The 20,059-nt window shown below is 36.0% G+C and overlaps 1 protein-coding gene across 1 annotated transcript; it reads right to left on the bottom strand.

Annotated features, from left to right (window-relative positions):
• Positions 1-2,594: 2,594 nt before the first annotated feature.
• PTH (parathyroid hormone) lies at positions 2,595-4,227 on the bottom strand (the record flags this gene model as incomplete). The annotated part of the gene is made up of 2 exons (XM_080592384.1): positions 2,595-3,312; positions 4,142-4,227. 2 exons carry the CDS (start codon positions 4,225-4,227, stop codon positions 3,039-3,041), a joined length of 360 nt encoding a protein of 119 aa, XP_080448510.1. The 3' UTR covers positions 2,595-3,038.
• Between the last annotated feature and the right edge of the window lie 15,832 nt (positions 4,228-20,059).

Raw genomic sequence — 20,059 nt, 5'->3', positions numbered from 1 at the left:
AGGACCCCATCTTTGGGAGGCTGATGAGAAAGGATGTGGACTTACTACTTTTCTAACCTTACCTCACTCTAACAGGAGACACAGGAAGTCTCCATTGGTGGTCACATGCATGTCTGATTCTGTTGTGAAATGCGAGCGAACTTAGAATTTCAGTGCTTAGAAGCAAATAGACACCCTGGTGTAAATCTAAGGCAGGGAAAAGAGCTTGCATGCACTGGAGAGTCGTGACTGAAGTGTCTCCTCCAGCAATGTTGTTTGGAGACGCGATTTTGGTTCATACTAGCTAACAGCTAGTATTTGGCCATGTGCAAGCTCAATCCTTTGCCTCTGGTTCACTGTTCTTGTAGGAAGATAGGTGGTCAATACCATTTGTTTCTCTGTACTGTTCATTCTTCCATAGATCTTTATCATGCCTCTTTTTATTTCTATTCTGGCTGCTGTTGTTACTATTTATAATCATATGTAGCTGCTTTAGTGGCCCTATTTCTTCCTAGTCCCCTTAATCTGTGAAACAGAGATAACCAAAGTTGCACATGTTAGTCCAGGTGAAGACAAACCTGTACATTATACCATGGTATTATACTATTGATAACATCCTCTGCCCCACTCTCAACATTTTGCAGTTTTGGCTGCTGCTACATTGATCAGAGATTTATGCAGAAAAGCTGTAACAAACCTGTTTTCTAAATAATTATTAAGAAGTAATTTCATTCAAATTACATCTTTTATTTTCTAATGGGCATTACCTAGCATTAATTCATCTGCCAGTGTGCTGTCTTTAGTCCTTCTGCAGAGTCATACCAGATGTGGGCAAAGCAAGCATGATTTTAGCCATAAATGAGGCAGTGCTGGGCATAGTTTGTCTGTGGCCATATTTCTGGCTAAACAATGTTCAGTGGTGCTTCATCTGCCCCACTGAAGCCCTCTGTAAGCAACATGTGTCTTTTGAAGTGTGCAGAAAGTTCAAATATTTGTGTAAACATCTTTCATCTACAGGATAGCTGAAGATTAGGAAGAACAAGTTGTTTAGATAATAGGATCCTTTGTTTAGATCAAAAGGGAAAAGGTTTTGAATTTGGTACTTGAAGGTTATATACTTTCTGCATGTGTGTCATTCTTGTAAGGGGAAGTAAATGGATTTGTGGTAGGTAAACACCTTTATTTTTTACCATCAGTATGATTTTGTATGCAGGAAAGACAAAAGGAAAGATTAAAATTGCTTTTTTTTTTTTGTATTTATATTGCTGTGATAAAATAAAATGGTTTAATAATCATGCCCAAAATGCTAAACAGTGACAGCTCAGTCAGTTATGCTTCCAAATAATGTCCAAGAGCTTTTGGTCCACTTTATTTTGTAATACATATGTGAGACATAGGTACAAAAATGCAATTTTAAGTTAGCACAGATGTCTGATAAAAGAATAAATAGAAAGTGCATTTTAAGGCAATTCTACAAACAGACAAGTGGCATGGAGTCCTTCCCTGTGTGTGGGGCACACTGATGTGCACTGCTATGTCATCTGCTCGCTAGCTTGCAGCACCAGGGCCTTTACATTAGTAAAAGTACAGCCTAGATTATGAACTACAGTTCACTAGTTATGAGTACCTTTCTAGCCTCCAGCAGATTGCGTTTATATTTGTGATTATTTATGAGTTTTTCACTGGGTTCCCCAAGATGTGCTAGGCGTCAAACAAACAAGAAGTGATATGGGAACACACAGGTGCTTTGGCAGCAATTTAGAGCAGCAATTCATCTAGGTTTGCATTCTGGCAATGGCAAGTTTGGAGGAAACTGCCATTACTCCTACTGAGAAAATGTTCTTGTTAGTCAGAAATGGCTGAGCTCCTAAGCACATATTTGTATATACTATTCAAAATAATTTTGTATTTGCAGCTTTTTTTTTTTTAATATTACTGTTATCATCATTGTTTTCTTTCCCATCTGTATTTATGTCCAATTCTTTCTGAATCCTGCTCAGAGTTTTCATGTATTATATCTAATGGTTCTTGTACCAGATGTTGATTTCTACATGTTAATTTTCATTTCAGGGATTTAACAAACTGCAATCCCAATTTTATAAAAGTGCACATGTGAAATAAGTAATTTTATTTATGAGAGCCACTAGTCTCACAAACAAACATTACTTACCCATGGGGCCTAAACACAATATGCAGAAATTCATAGATAGATAGTTTATAGACTGAAGGAGGGACAAACATAAGTATTGCAACATCTTTGTTTCAATTGTGTTTGTCTGGTGTAGAATCATTCCAAGTTCTATAGTTAGGGGAATTAATAAATTTGTGCTACCATCTCTGCTCCCACAGTTTCTGCAATTAATTATGGGTTGTCATCCTTTGAAAGAGGGAAGTTAATCAAACCTTCCGTTCATTTCTGTATTTTGCAAAATTCCATTCTTCTGTTTCATACAGAACTTGTTTTAATTTTATTTCATGCTACTTTAATCTTAAGCTTTGCTTTCCTGCTTCTATTTTTCATGCTTGCAGTCTTTAATCTGAAATTATAATCATGCAGCTTTTGCTATGCAATTGAATTTCATCTGGTTTTAGGCCTTCTTCTGAAAATAAATGTGGATTTAAATTTACATATTTTCATTAGTACAAAGTTAAAGTTTAACCGTAGGCCAAATGCATTTATACACTGTTGATTAACAGGGCAAGTAGACCTAGTGATTACAGACAAATGCTCTCTATATAAGAGTGGTAGAACTGGTCTTAAATGATTTTTAGCTTTCTTATGGTGTTGTTTGTTTGTTTGTTTTTAATTTTCCTGGAAATTTGTAAGGTATATTAGCTATTTAAAAGATACCCAGAAATTAGCTGCAATGGTCATGGGTGGCATGTAAATACATTTTTTTATTTGGCTGTGAAATGCCTAACTCAGTGGGGGCTACAGTCTTGAAAGGAGTCTTTAATCCTTACTGTAGTTTGAATAAATAATAATAAAATGCCCTACTTGATCAGTGATCTACAGACACATGCTTACTTGGACAGATATAATGCTCTTGGTCTTTTCATTATGGCTTTGTTTTAAAGAGTACATCCATGTAAGCTTTGTCCAGATCGATGTTTTTTTTCTGCCCTGGTGCCCACAAATTCTCAGGGAGCAGCCTCTGACTTCTTATCTCCCCCAGGACAATATCATCCTTGTTTCGAGGCCCCTGGGTCCTAGCATCCTCAAGGGCACTGTGCACATCCTGCAGTTTCATCTGAAGCCAGTCCTGTCTTTCCATGGTGTGTCGATGCTCTCCAAGGTTATGCATTAATTGCATCTCACTCACTGATCTTTTCCTGAAAGAAAGGAAAGCAAAGGAACAGACACAGAGTCTTCTTGAATTCATGATTTTCTCTCAAAACCCAGGCTTGGGAACTTTTGTAACGTTCAGCAATACAGAGCTGTACAACCTTCCTTTCTAATTCGTAAGAGATAGAATAACATCTGGGGAAGAGAAGGAAGGTGGATGGTAATTTGTTACTGACAATAGGTATATTAGTCAGAAGGCATCAAAAATGGGAAGTAGTTCGGTTCTATGACAATAGTGTTTAAATAGTGTTTGTATATTTATCATTTATTTTATCTGTTGAAGTTGAGCTTAGGGCTCACATGGCAAGAGTTAACTGATTAATAAAATTATGGTATTTGTTCAGAGTACTCTTCTATGAACACTAGAGTTAAGGAAGCATGGTTTCCTGTGGATTTTTATCTCAATGCTGATTGATGTTAGTGCCCACAGGTGAGGTCCAGCTAGACTCTTGCACAATAAGAAAGATGTTTTCTTATTTAGGATCCCTCAAACATCTAATCAGAATCACAGAATCATTAAGGTTGGAAGAGACCTCCAAGATCATCTGGTCCAACTGTCCCCAGTGATCTTCCTAAGAGAACACTTACATGACTTTTCTTCCTCCACTATTTTCAAAAAATGTTTAAGAACTCTGTGAATGAGATCTCTAAAGATGTACCTAGAAGACAGTGTTTGGCTGGCTGGGCCAAGGGGTTCAAAAACAGGCATAGAAATCCTGACATACACATAAACTTGTATACAGACAAACTGACCATCTTCTCAAGAACAGCTAACATTATCCTGCAAAATTTGGAAGTATATAATAATGTACTTACATCATTGGTCTTCCATCAGAGTTTGTAAAAAAGCATAAGGCATATAAAATCATTGCAGTCTTGGCCAGATTTATTATAGCAGTCATTTTGTCTGCAAAGATAGTAATTAATACACGTATAAATCTGTATTTCAGGTAATTACTGTTCTAAAAAAGAAAGGTTGAAGAAAGACATCAGAGAAGTGACTTTAAAAACATTCTTCTCATGAAATGGGTTAGAGCAAGGAATGCAACAGAAGAATTTAGTTCTTTACTAAGTTTTGTGAACATCTTACTGTAACTTTGTAGGCAAGTATAAAAACTTCTGTCAGCCTTAGCTGCTCTGCATCATCCTCATCTAGGTACCCATGTTTTCAATAACTGGCTGAAAAGCACTGTGTCCTTTTAGTTCCACTATTTACCATTTATACTTGGTGTGCTCCAAGTGTATTGAAATACTTATATATAGCTATGCAAGTGAAAAGTTTTGTTCTTTTAGCTATTTCTTTTGTGTCATCTAGTTGCATTTTCTTTAGAATGAAGAGGCTGACACTCTTCTTGACAATTTTGCATAGTGACATATCTCTACTGAGTTATTTTGTTCTCCATTTAATAGAGAATCTCACAAAAATCTCACAATAGAGAAATGAGAATTAAGCCCTGCATTTTTTCATTGTAAATCCTGCCTTGCCAGTATGATTTCCACTCTGCTTTGTACATCATCAGCAATATTTCTGCTTGGTTTGTACTTGAAGAATACTTGTTATTGATGATGCTACAATAAGCAGATATGACACAGACAAAATTTCAGTTTCCAGTTTGGATTTTCAGTATTGACAGCCAGAAAAGGTTGGTTTTTTTGTTGTGTTTTGTTTCTTTTTTTTTTTTTTTGCTAGAGCTTAAGAAATTTGATAGACAGTAACATAAACATAAGAAATATAAAACTCCAGAATGCCATTCTTGCATTATTTTCTGCAGTTTCACACTAGGTCAGAAAAGCATTTACTACATGGCATCTTACATGATACAATGAATGTGATCCTAGCAGTCCATCTAAGTCAATATTAAAAGTTTGGATTCACTTCAAGATATTTCTAGCTTACTGTCTCAAACTTCTGCATTTCAAATATACGGTTCAGATAATAAAACAATTTGATCTTACATACATTCACTTTATCTATAAGATATTATTTTTAAGTCTGAAAAGAAGCTAAAGTAAAAGCTGAATAATGAATCAATGACAAAATCTTCTAGATAAGTCTTCTAGAGAAATTTGAAATAAAATATATACTTACCAGATACTATCTTAAACAGATTTCTCGTTTGGGTATGTCGGCAGATGACTGTCTCTTGATGTCAAGTATATTTAAAGACTACTGAATTGGTTTAGTGGACCCCTTAAATGTAACTCTAAAATAGAGCTTCTAAGTAACTTAGAAGCCCTTTTATTGTCTCAGTTGATGTCACTCTCAACACACACCCTTCTGACCCTCTTGTACCCACCCTCAGATGCTTTTGTTAATTTGGCATTTACAGGGAAAAGAAAGATCTCAGCGAAAAAGTATCCTTGGTAGCTGTGAAGAAGTTTGACTTTTAAATTCAAGTCCCCCATTACTCATAGATTTGTGCCCAAGATAATGTTATCTCTGAAGCTGGTTGGAAGGATTTGCAGAGAAAGCTTTGTGATGTTAACTGCAGGCAGTGGGTTAGTGATCTACAAATGCAAGATAAAAAATATTGAAAAGTTAATATGTGTAATAGTTGTGGGAAATAAGAACAGTTATACCTATAAGAATAGGTAACTGACACTTTAGGTCAGATTCCAGGTTTCTTTGTAAAAGTATATACCGAAGAGGAGCAGAAGCCCTGAGATGATAGAAGGTCATGTTTTTAATGAGAAACTGATGGTTCTGAAAAGTTATTAAAATATAGTGTTAGAACCCCATTGTCCTGTTTACCTACACTTACAGATATACCTGAATCACTCAAATGTGTTAGATAAAGTGGAGGCATTTGAAGAGGCTGTGATATAAATTAGTACTTTAAAAATTTTAGCAAAGAAATAAAGAACTCTGCCTACATTCTAAGAAGTAAAATGTGTAAATAATACTATCCCATATGTATGAATAAAGACTAATTTTGGCTGCATGATAGTTTTCCTGCAGTAGATGCTTCTTCTGGTTTCCAGCCCATTTAATCAGAAAAAAAAAAATGTTTACATCTGCACACTTTAACACACCACTTGGAAGCGATCATTGCTTTTACAGTGAATACTGTTTAGATTATGCTATCTATATAACTGTAGTATTTCACAAAAAGGCAGAACAGATATTTTATATTATTGAATTGCAAAGATGGTATTGTCATGGGGAAAGGAGTGAAACACAGAAGCTCCAAAAAAAATCTAAAAAGAGTTCATGGTTCCCTCAGTAAATAGTAATCTGAGATGTAAAGAAATAATCCACTTAAACAAGTTCAAGAGATCAGGATAGAACTGGCTTCCAGTATTAATCAGTCGTCAATATCCTTCTACCTCCACAAAAAAGAAAGCATACAGAGGTTTATGGGGATTATATATTTTCTTAGGAGATTTATATCCACTTCAGCCACTAACAGTGCTAACCTGAAGGCTTTAGTGACTCAACATATAGCATGGGCATGGCATTAAAAAAAATCATGCTTTCATATAAACTGGTAGCAACAGATAGTGAAAATGGGCAATGAGCCCATTAAGGACAATTGCAAAATGAGTATTAACAAACCTGAGCTGCAGATGTTATTCTTTCTGTTGAAGTTGCATACTTTACAATGCACATGTAAATCTGGAAGAGACCCCAGGCTGGAGCCTTGAATAAAAATGAGACAGAGAAAGCACCAGAGTATATTGCAGTTGAAAATACTTCATTGATTGCAGTTGAAAATACTTCATTGACTTCAGACAGCTTAGAGTCTGTTAGTGCAGATGCCCTTAAGATGTAATTTTAGCTGGATGATTTGATGCGTACCTAGTCTTTGTAGCAACTCTGAAATAGGATTGCTTATTCAATGCCATTTTTATTCAAAGGTACTAAATAGGTTGTACCCAAAATCTCAGGCAAAGATTGCTGAACTTGATCCTTTGAAGGCACTTGCATGTGAAAAAATATAGAAGACAAATTAGAACTGCAACATTTTCCTTGAATGAGAGAAGATACAAAAATAATAATAAAATGAATTAAAACTTGAAATATATATACAACATCTGTTAACTAATAGAGCCTGTGATAGTTATTATAGAAACTTTTCATTGCAGTTAAATATTGCTTTATCTGTATATACTGAAAAAAAAATATTTTGGACTATCTCTGATATCCAGAAATCAGGTTATTTGAAAATACTTATGTCATCTGTGTTCACTAAACACGGCATATCAAATGTGTGAATGACAGCTAGTGGACCAAATGAATGTAATTCTTTTACAAAATACTGTAACTGAACATTTTTCTTTGAACACAGTGTATTCACTGAGTAACTGTCAGCTGAAAATGGTGTTGAGCTCTTTTAATGTTTAAGAAAGATGAAGATTCATGTTCTGGTTTATTTTTTTCTCTTTCTTAATCATCCCCATAAAAAAAAAAATCAGGTCCCTTTTGGGCACTACTTAATGGAAGAGCAGAAATCGGGGCTAACACCTGCTGAAATGCTGTTCAGTGAGGGGCTTAAAACCAAAATTTGTAGTCACTGTGGTAAAAAGAGGTATATAAACTCTTAAGGAACAAATGCAAAAATAAAATATCTCTGCTATGAAAAAGCATTTCATTATCCTTTGAGTTTATGTGTGCATATAAATAATGGGTGGAAAAAAAAATCACAAGTTTTTTAGGAAATTACCTTATGTTAGTGAGAGTACATTTCTAGTGCACACAGATGAGACAGGAGACAATTTTTGCTTCTCTTGGAACAAGACAAGAAAACTCACAGTGGATTCTGAGTTTCCATGTTCTGAAGATGGCAGGCTATGAATGAGCCAATGTATAAAACTGAGTAGAACTGAATACAGCAGTCCAGAAACTATAAACCGTTAGATGTTTCAGGTATCTACCAGAGAAAGGCAACCAATTTGTCAATTGATTGCAAGCAATTATTGTATATTGTTGCATTATCAGACAGAGAGATGAAAAACTGAAGATGCTGAAATGACAGGGTGGGAGGGAAATTCTGACCACAGCCTATTCCTCTGACAAGTCTGTATCTTGATCAAAGAACTACCCTTCCTTAACCTTCCCTTATAGATTGTACAGATACTTTAATCAACAGTGCATGAAAAAAAACTACCGTGTTTCATTGTTTGCAGGATGCATGACACCTTACTTTGAATTGGTACCATTGCATGTAATTAGACACCGAGGTTGAAGACAAGTGGGAAGCAATTACAGGGATTTTACAGCCAGGTAGGTAAACAATGGCCATATTCAAAAAATACTGAATACTGAATAATCTACTTTGTAAACTCTATTCATTTTTGTTAGGAAAAAGTATTATACTGCACCTTGAAACTAAACACATCCTGAGGTACATTACTGGAATATGGTTAGAGGATACAATACTTTCTAGGATTATACACTAAGAAATATTTTCACAAATCAATTATATAATCTGGTGTATTAATATTACTTAAGAATTCTGGATTCTAATCCCCTAGATTTAAGATTTAACTGTTGAAGTTATTTTTTTTTCCATGTTATTTACAAAATCAGTTTTTTGCCACTTTGGTTGTTCTGGTAGGCAGTTCCAGATAAAATGCATTCTAACTGCAATTATGACTAAGAGAATATTAGTAGATCATTGAGCAAGGGAACAGATAATTGGTGACACACTGGATAACTGGTGAGACAACCTTTCTAAATGTGTCCAAGGAATGTTCTGCCTTCACACAATGAAGATCCGAAGTGACAGTCAGTAAACTCTTTAGAACTTCATTTGATTGACAAGATTTGTGGCTTTTCAAATACCACAGCAGCATGTCTGGTAATTTATGTAAGCAATGTTGGGTATCTTCAGGTGCCTTTTGGGTTCTTGCAGCTAGATGAAGCTTCAACCACATGCCAATTTCCAATTAGATGAAAAAACCTGCAGACAAGTGAAAATCAAAAGGTGGTCTACCACATTCATAAAATGTGTTTTTTTGCAGCTACTGATAAAAGCAAACTTGGAAATAATTTTTATCCAGTTACATAGCATTTTTCATCTGAGAATCAGAATGTTCACAAATCTCCCTGATTTCTTTGTAAGGAAAGTAAAAAATTGATGCTCTTTGTTTCTGTTTTATGGACGTTTAGGCAAATACAGATTAAATGCAAACGTCACTGAGAAAAAGATTAGGAAAAAAAACAGAAGCTGGTAGAGTCTAGTCCCATTCACCTGACTTTAAGTACACTTGGTTGCCTAGGGACTTAATCTAGACACTAATGATAACTGTGATCGAGATTATTTTTAGAATTTTCACTGATTAAGTGAAACATGCATTGTCTGAATGGACACCCATTTTTGCTCTCAGTGTAACTTATCCAAGTTACATAATGGAGATATCCAGTTTATTACGAATATCTCTATTGACCTATCATGGACATGTCAGGCTTTGATGACATAATCATGAATGTATGAGTGTTTGCTCTTTGCATGCCACCCTATAGCATGGCTGCATAGAATTTCATATAGCATTACATGGCTGTTTTGAAGCCTAAATGGAGAGCTGTGCTTACCTCATCTCTCTCTCATGAGAAGAATCTGAAGCTTGGAGAAACAGCCCAGAACATCCAGGAGGAATGCTAAAATGGCTGTTAAGGAAAGTCATGAAGATGAGGTACATCTTATTCCCTACAGAGACATTTCAGTGGTCAGTAACAAAAATACAGTTGTATAATGTGAATGTTAAGGAAAGCCTTATTTAATTTCAACTCATAGGTATTGACACATTGCTAAATAACTTTTAGGGAATTGTAGACTAAAGGTATAAATGTTTATAGAATTGTATATGAAACTATAGATATTACTTCAGATGTAAAATTTCTGATAAATTATTTTACAGTCAATAATTACTTAGTGGAATATTAGCCCTGTTGACAATGAAATGTTGTCAGTGTCTTGCTGAATACATTGCTATAATGAAGCATAGTGTACTTCATGACCTTTTTCTGTAGATAAGAAGCTGGTACAGAACTCAAAAATGTAGTTGGATCATCAGATTTCTGGGGTCAATACCAAATGGAATTATGTATATGTATATGCATATGCAGACACATATTCCTATATAGGCCACAGTGTGTATTGGCCTATTACTAGCTGTAAATACTTGATTCAGGCTTGAATTCCCATTTAATGACATGAAATGTAGTATAGCTCTAATGGGGGCTTGTGTTCTTTTTTGTTTTCCTTGAAACTGACATGGCATCCCTGACAAGCCACACAAGGAAACCAGTTTTGAGAGCATAAGCAAATCCCTGAAAATGCGCAGAAAATGCACCTAGCATTGTGGACAGGGATGAATCTAAAATCCCCCCCTCTCCTTTTCCAGGCTTAAGAACCTCACTCAAGGCTTCAAGATTTAGGAACCCTCTCTTGAACATATAACTGCACACACACACACACATTCTAAAATATTTTCAAATCCATTAAGACATCTACTAAAACAGTTTTGAGTAATTACATATTAGTATCCACTGGAATCTAGAGGTGGGAGCTAGGGAACAGCAGATACCTGCAAGTAAGAGATTTGACCTAAAAAGACTGTTGTAACAGTGAATATGCTAGCTCTGCATAAAATAGCATCGTCAACTCAGGATGACCCAGTTTGGAGCAATGAAGATCTGCATTTTTTATGCAGGTAGCCAGATATTTTCCTATTCTTTCTACTGAAAAGGCATTTCAAGTTCATATTCCCATATTTTTTGCAGTCACTGCAGATGAGCAGATAGTATCCAAGCAAGTGATCTGGAGCTTGATGAAATCTCATGGGAATGATGAGTTCAATTTACAAATGAAAAATAACATTTCAGACTTCTCCTTCAATCCAGTGAATGTTCTGAAAAAAATCTGTCATAAACAGCTTAAAAATATGGAGAATAGAGAACTGGCAAAAAAACGTTGTTTTGTTTGGATTATGAAAGAAAATATTGTGTTAGGTGCTATGCAAACATGCAAGAAGATGCAGACTTTCTAATAATTGTTACTAAGGACAAAAATGTGTTGTATTGTATACAAAGTGTTTCAGTATTTGAGATGCTAATTATCGCAAATAAAATGTTTTAAGTTATATGTTAAAGAACTTGTCCCAGATAATCAAATACTTTAAATTAGAACTCATAGGTAGCAAACTTTATTGAAGATTAACTCAATTTGTAGTCAAATATTTTTACCTGAAGTTTCTTCAAGTACTCTTTTAACTTATTTGTATATTTATTCTGTATTTATACTATGCTCTGAAGTAATAATATATTTTCTTTATTTTCCCTCCTTTATTTAGTCCTTATTTTTCTCTAAATTATTAACTTGATATTAATAATTGTCAATATCAAATTCTTGAATTAATAATTTTCTTTTACAAAACTCAAAAGACATTTTAAACACTGTTTATTTGCATTTTACGTATATTTTAAATCCTTCCATATTGGTCAGTAATTTTCTGAAAACTCATTTTTCTTCTTAAAAGTTCCCAAAATATCAGTGCAAACATGAAATTCTCATAATGAAATTATGAGTAATTCTCATAATTCATCAGGAAGTTCAGCCCCTTATGTGTTTTGACCATCAGTCACTTCTTTTTCTGCTTTTTACTTCATTCTTTTCTGGTTGGATTTGACAATGTAGTCTATGGTAAAATTCATGAGTCTCAGTGCTTAGCAGTTATTTGATTTTGTTTCTTTGTTTCTCTATGTTTTAGTCTCTATGTTGAGCTGCTGAGATAAAAAAGAAGAAAAAAAATGTTTTTGAATCTAAAAATTGTCAGCCTGGCTTTTTCTATTATGATGTTCAGTAGAGAAGAATGTTATTACTATAAAGTAGTGGTAATTTCAATGAATTAGATGATACTAGTCAGTATGTCTCTTGGATCTTGCTTGCTGGCATATATATTTCTTCTCTATCACCAAACTACACAGTTTATCTTGATTTCCCTGATAAAACGTTTAGTTCTCTGCTTAGCCTCTTCTGAAATATATTCCTAGGCTGTCTTCTCCCTCCATCTGAAATTTACATTCCTCATCCTAGTTTTTTAGGCTTTTAGTAAAAGGCATAGATCCACACTTTGTTGCACAACACATTGTCTTTTTAATTATGCATTTTGAACTAGGATACTAAGAAATCAAAATTTGCTTAGCTTGCGTTATGAATAAGTGACAATATAGAAGGCTGAGTAGTGAAGGACCCAATCCTATATTTCTGTCCTCATTTTCTCCTACCTTTTGTTTTATATTGTAATCTTCCTATTTCTTAGCATAGTAAAGCGAAGGTGAAAATTAACCACTTCCATCTGTGGCTCTTCATCACTTACCTGAGCAAGTCACTTCACTTGTCCATGCTTCAGAGTCCATATTAAAATGGCCATCCCTATACAGTCCTGTCTCTAATGTGATTTTTTTCAGTGGTAACCCCTATGTTAGGAACAGGCTTTCTTCCATTAGCCAATTAACTTTCTTCCTTTTAACTCTTTTCCCCCTTTTTACTATGCACTGCAAAATTCTCGCTTGACTGTTTTTCAGTGCTCAAGAAAACATAGCAATGAATATATACAGCAAAATATATTAAAAAAAAGCATAATCCGTAAGAAGCAGCCCAAACATACACCATACTACTGCAAACCATTACTTCAATTCCTTACAGAAAGTAATTTTTCTAATTCTGTATGATCTCAAGACTGAACTTGTTGGTTATGGGGCTTCATTTTCACATGATTTTTTATGCACATCCTAAGCCATAATCCCTAGCAGCCTTGTGATATTAAAAACAGAAGAAGAATTTAAGCAATGACTCATTAGTTTTCTCAAGGTTAATGCCCTGTCTCCTCTTGCATACACCGGGAAACTCCTTTTAAAGGAGTCTCTGGGTATCTCTAATACAAATGACCTGAAAAACAGTACGAAGGCACAGTCAGAAGCTAAAAGGAAATAGGACATACTAATGTGCAGAGGTAGTAGTAGTATTCTGGATCCAAAAATCTGTTTGTATCTGGGAGATCCATAAATATTTGTGAGAATATAGATTTACTAAGGTGCACAGAAGAGATGGCTTGAGCTAACCATTTTTGATGCATGCTAGCATCTGTGCTGTAACTATAGGAACGGACTTTATAAATAGCCCAACCCAGTTACCTTTTTCAGAACTTCAAGGATAACTAGTGCCCAAAATAGATGAATTACATAAGCCAGTTCTCTAAGCATACTCATTCACTCTGCAAACTGGGCTCTTTGTGCACCACTGGAAAATTAGTGCATCCCTCTAGCTTACATTTAGTACTCACTGGAGCAGTTGTTCAGTTGACATAGTTACACTAACTCAAAGGAGCAATGCTAATCTTCAGCATCTGAGAGTTTGGACTTTGGCTGCAGATGTTTGTTAAAGTGCATTTAAAAAGAAGAGCAGATCGAATGCGAATTTTGAAGTTAAATCAGCTAGGGCTAAAAAGGCCTACTTCTGTACACACCAGACTGGATGCACATGGCTGAGTTATATGAGGAAGGGAAACACTCAGTCTGAATCATGCACATTTGCAAGATTGTCCTTGGACTTAAGATTACAATAGAAGCTAGAGAAATGTTTCTTCCTCTGGAAAACAATAGTATTTAAGAAGCACCTTATACTAAATAGATCTTATTCTGGAGTTCCAAAATCTATATTTAAAGGAGGAACTGTGTACAAATCTGGAGACCTAGTGTATTGTAAGTGGAAGTGTCGCTCTTGGACCAAATACTGACTCTCTAAAATTCTAAAGGCCTTCTATAATTCATTAGTGTCCTGAAAGGATTTGCAAACCGAATACCACACATACCTCAATACATGCAATTTTATGCCCATTTACTGCTTTCTCAAGCTGAGCAGTAAAATAGCTCATTGCTACAGCAGCCTAGCAGCCTAATAATTTAAAAGAACATTGGATTGGAATGGGCAGATCTGAAGACACACAAGCTCGAATATGACCTCATCACATTAAGAATATACCTAGAGGAACAGTATCCGTCCAGCAGAGAGTGCTCTATGGTTGTTTTATCACTAATGCCAGAACAATGCTCTTGCTTACGGTAATCCTCATACTATCTTTGAGGGAAGAGTTAACTATATCCATTTTACAGAGGAGCTAAAAGAAATAAGAAAAAAAAAAAAGTCTATAAAACTTCAAGCTGAAATCTAGCTAGAATGATAGAATATATAAGTGAAAGGCCCCTGCATCACTGCATGTAAGTGGAGACACTTTCCATTAAGAGTGTTCCACACTGTATAACATTATGGTTGCAGAGACCAAAAGCTGAGCTTGTTTGGTATGTGGAGTCCTGCATTCCAGAAGGCAGTGCAGACCACAGGGCTGTGAGTCTATTACTGCACTATTATGCAATGTTTATGAGCTCCCTGCCACAAATGATCTACCTCCTGCAAGAGGCACATATTTCCTGCTTCAGCGGAGCTGCAATCTCATCTTCCCTGTATTTGTCTTCACAGAGATATTACACAAAATCTGCAGAAGGGTTTTTTAAAGTTTCTTGGGTGTTATTAGATTTTCATTCTAGGTATGTACTACCTACACATCCGTATTTTATTTCTGTCAACCATCACTAATTTATCCATCTGTGTTGTGTTTCTCTCCTGGGCTTTTGTTCCTAATTTATGATCAGTCGTATGGCACACTACCTGCCATATTTCTGAAGAAATATGAATACATATTGTTCTGCTTAATTTATAGCTCTGTTCTCTTGAAGCATGAAGTAAAAGCTTTTTGCAAAAATATGAGTACTGAATGGACTGATTGTCATTTTTTGGATTTCTGGGAAGACTCATACTGACAGCTGTTATTGCTAGTGCCAATCCCACCTCTATGTAATAAAACACTCCTCTGTATTATCTCACTGTGCAAGTATGGTAAGTGCTTTGTTACAGGCATTTACTTACACCCTAGTCCTGTGACAATGAAACACAGGTGTCATTCAGCTTTCATGGCTGCAGTGTAAATAACATTAGACTAACCAGATGATGGTATCACATCAGTATTTTGGATTGCGTAGGAAATAAGTTGCATTTCTATTTTCTGAGTACAGATTACAAACGAATACAAAGGGCTTTTCAAATTTCCCAATGTTCTGAAGAGACTATTGTCAATGTAACATTTTCAGAAGAAGAAGCTTTTGACTATCTCCTGTTTCACAGAATCATTCTGATTCCTAGGAGCCTTGTAGTCCAACCACCTGCTCAAAGCAGGTTCAACAGTGAATTCAGGCCAGGTTGCTCAGGGTTTATCCGGTTGCTTCTTGAAAATCTGCAGAGACAAAGATCCCAGAAGCTCTCTAGGCAGCCTGCTTCAGTGTTTAATTACCCTTAAGGGAAAACTTCTTTGCCTTATACCCAGTCAGAATCTCACCTTTTTCATTTTGTGGCCATTTTGTCTCATTCTCTCACAATGCAGTTTGGTAAGAAGCCTGGTTTTCTTGTCTTGGGCACCTCTCTTAGGTATGAAAAGGCTGTTATTAGGCCCTCCTAAGCCTTTCCAGGTTGAATAAGCCCAGTTCCCTCAGCTTTTCCTTACAGAGTAACTATTCCAAGCCTCTGAACATCATGGTGGTCCTCCACTGGATTTTGGATTTGCTCAACTTGGTCATCTTTCTTGTACAATCAGCCCCAAAACTGGACACAGGATTCCAGATGCAGTCTAGTGTGTGCTGAGTAACAAGGTATAATCACTTCTCCCAGTCTGCTGCCTAAGGTGCTATTGATACGGCCCAGTATGCAGTTAGCCTTCATTGCTCCCACAGCCTACTTACTGCTGAATCGTTAAACTCACTGTCCACCCAAGCACTGAACTTTTTTCAGCAGTGTTACTCTCTAGCCAGTCAGTCCTTAGCCTTTACTATTGCAAGGAATCGGTCCATCCCAGGTGCAGGACTTTGCATTTTTCCTTGCTGAATTTCATGAGGGTCACCCATTCTTCTAACTGAATGTTAGGTCCTTCTGAATGGCAAGCCTGCCTTTGAGCTTTTGACTGTACTCCCCAAGTTGGTGTCACTGGCATCTGCAGTATGAAGGCACATTTTGACAGGTCCTGCCTCATTTTTCTCAGAATTCTTTAAATATGTTAATAAAGTAATAGGTAAAGAAGTCAAAATGAACCTTGAGTATGACTGGATTTAGTAATTCCTGTCTTCCTAAGAATACTGCATATCAAGAGCTGTCATCCACTTGAGCATGAATTTTTGTCCCCTCACGGAAAAAAAAAATCCAGATACTGTAAAAGTATTTATGTGAAAGGAAAGAATACTTGCGCATTTAAATGTTTTTGTTTGTTTGTTTGTTTTTTAATCCATGTGTTTTTACTTCATTTGGGATCTTTATCATGCAATACTTTGCCTAGAAGTTGGCTTTGACAAGTTTCATATGAAATTATTACCTCTTAGGGGGTTTCAGCAAGCACTGGCAAAACGTTCAAATACAAAAGCTTTTGAAAATCTGATCTACTTGCTGCATCTCAACAATAAGTACTCCAGTAAAATTAAATCTATACCATTAGTCATGAATATCTGTAATCAAGGGTGGATCTGCTGAGATGGATGTATCACAAAGCGCATTCTTTGCCTAGCATGCACTTTCTTTGTTTCATGTTATCACTACATCTCTACAGCTAGTTGATTTCTTGGGATATCTTTCTTAGAACCAGAAAAAAACAAACCAAAGGTACAAACTATTACGTGGGAAGAGGTGTTATTTGAACTTATCGTACTGTCTAAATCACATATACAAGTAGAAGATGTACTTTGTAATCCTTTTCTGTTCACTCAGTATGTGCACATAGACTATATCCATGTTTTCTGACTCAAAAGAGCTCTGACAGCATTTTCAAGAGGTCAGTGACAGTGGCTTCCTTCAATGTAGATTAAATAGAACAAATTTTCTTAAGTGGCCCTTGCACCTGAACTGTCAGGATCTTTCTTTTCCTTCCTTCCTTCCTTCCTTCCTTCCTTCCTTCCTTCCTTCCTTCCTTCCTTCCTTCCTTCCTTCCTTCCTTCCTTCCTTCCTTCCTTCCTTCCTTCCTTCCTTTCTTTCCTTTCCTTCCTTCCTTTCCTTCCTTCCTTCCTTCCTTTTCTTCCTTCCCTCCTTCCTTCCCTCCTTCCTTCCTTTCCTTCCTTCTTCCCTTTTTTTGTTTGTACAATTTCACAAGCACCATTATGTGAGTTTCCTCAGACAGCACTGCTCTCACAGGCCTAATGCTCTCACTGGGGAAACTTCCTAAACTCCCTAGACTTCGGTCTGTGTTCTTAAAAAGGAGAATTTGCCTTACAGATGAAATTCCCTAGCTCCCAGATTTCCATTCTGAGAGGCAAAATGCATTCATTAACAAAGGTGGCTCTTTTACCATAATAATGGTAGGGATGCACAGCATGAACTCCTCGTCACAGCAAAATTAATTTTGTATTAAATACTGATATCTGATGTCAATTTATTTACATAGTGAAAGTACTTAAGGTTTTACTAAAACCCATGCAATTTTAGTTTTGAAAAAGATTGGTAAATTGTGCACCTGCAGAGCTGGTGATGTTTTAGGGAGGACATTGGTTTGTAAGAGGCTCCCTCCAACTCCTAGCGTAGGGATAAGTTCAGGATCTTAGGTTTTAATTGATGTTTGGCTTCGGCATCTTCTCTTCTACAACTGTTTGCTTTCATGACATCCACAATAAAAGAGTCAAGTGTCCCATGTGCTATGAGCAAGCATAGGGGTTTACTTGCTGGGGAGTTAAAAAATGGTAAGCCTAGGGGGAAAGACTGCATATCGTTTTTGTATGGAGCGACATCTGTTGAGGCATTTGAGTGCAGCCACAGTGCATGATGTATGCTATTAGCAACACTGCTCTCATGTGGAGAAAAAGAGAAAATTTTCTTTAGAGAAACAGTGTGGCCATCCAATTATCAGCAAGAGCACAGTGAATGAATGAGTTTGCTCTTGCTACTGAAACAAAAAATTTGGGATGCTTTTTTTCATGTTATTGAGAACCAAGTGTTTCAAGTGTACGAGAAGAAGAGATAGCCAAAAGGTCTCCTCCTAAGAAAAATATCTGAACAATTTACTAAGCAAATAATGCAGAGTATGATCGAACCCTTCCATGGCCACTTCTGTATTAACGAAGAGAAAAGGGGCCAAGTTAACCCTGGGGTAGTTCTGATGAAGTCAATATAATTGTGGTTGTGCGAAGATGGAATCTAGACTGTGGTGTAGCTGATTTCTGGCAATTTAAGAGTTGAGAGATGAATATTGACACATTTAGAAAGGAAGCTTTAGCATGTTACCACCTTGCCTGTTCAATCCTTCTCCTAAAATGTCATCTTTACAAATACTGACCTTCATTAATTTGGCATATGAGATTTCTAATCATCTGCAGAGCAAAGAGCGTCAGATTTCTAGCCAGAATAAACCAATAGAAGCCAGGCCTCTATGCACAGAAATTGTAGATATTTGAGATAAAGAAGTTATAGGTAACATGTAGATGTAGTAATAGTTATTCCCATAGTATTTTATTCACACAATGGCAGTTATATCACTATTCCAATGCAGTAAAACAATCTTAACCTCCAAAATTGTACATCTCCAAAAGATCTCTAACCCTAACCCTAACCCTAACCCTAATCTGCCCCTTACAAAAATCAACTATGTCTGTAAAGCTGTATGTATTAAGCTGTTCCTTATTCTTAACTATGACATGGTTTTCATGGAAATGGAACTTTAAATATTTTCAGACAAGTAATTAAGAATCTTTTGAAAATATCTATCTTTCACTTTTTTAGGACTTTGGCTACATCAGGTGATCCAACATATAAGAACTGAGAACTATTGATCTATGTTAATGTAATTTCACTATTTAGTTCCTCCAGTGCAAAAACGAACAAATAAACAAAACAACAATAACAACAAAAAACACAGAAACCAAATTCCTTGAGAATTTCTTATTTTTAACAAGAATAAAAGTTCTCTTGTATATCCTTTATGTTGATTTCTCCAGGGAGATTTACATATATCTTCAAGTATATCATTTGGTCCTTAGGAAATGTGTGGTTTCAGTTGTCTTCTCTTATCATTAGAAGTGTAATTATCCTTCAGGTAGGCTTTAACTCCAATCCCAGAAAATTCTTCTCTCTCCTTCAACTTTCAAAGCTTTGTCTTGTGTTATACTTGAAAGGAATGTTGGACTTGTTGGCTGGCCGCACTTCATTTTGTGACATTTTGTCAAGTGACATTTGTTCCTAGCTCTGTGCCTCTGACAGTTCAAGTGCTCACTCTGACAAAGAACGGAAGACTATTGCAAACCAATACTTTAAAAGCTGACTCCTAGTGCCTCATCTTTGAAGGTGAAATTACAAACAAGTCACATCTCTGTGGAAAAGGTGTTCAGACAAGCATTTTCCATTTTTAGAGGGCTCGTGTAATTTAACAAGAAGCTAAATCCAGTCAAGCTGCACAGAACATAGGCTACGTATTTGACCCATTGCAGGTGTTGTGTGCAGGTCACATGTTTTCTAGACATAAACCTAAAACAAAAAGTAATCCATGACCATTCAAATTTTGTTCCCTGTTAGCAAACACTAAGGAAGCACTGAAAGTACAAAGTGTAAAAAGTATTTTAATAATAAAACTAAGACCTTATCTATCCCGGGAAACTTGATGACAGATGACAGAAAGGAGATAGTGACATCCCAGAGAAGAGAGTAAGAGTCTGAA

The sequence above is a fragment of the Anser brachyrhynchus genome (genome assembly GCF_964034855.1).
Source record: "Anser brachyrhynchus genome assembly, chromosome: 5".
Taxonomy (NCBI): Eukaryota; Metazoa; Chordata; class Aves; order Anseriformes; family Anatidae; genus Anser; species Anser brachyrhynchus.
The sequence above is the reverse complement of the archived record's forward strand: the minus strand, read 5'-3'. Positions and strand labels throughout refer to the sequence as shown.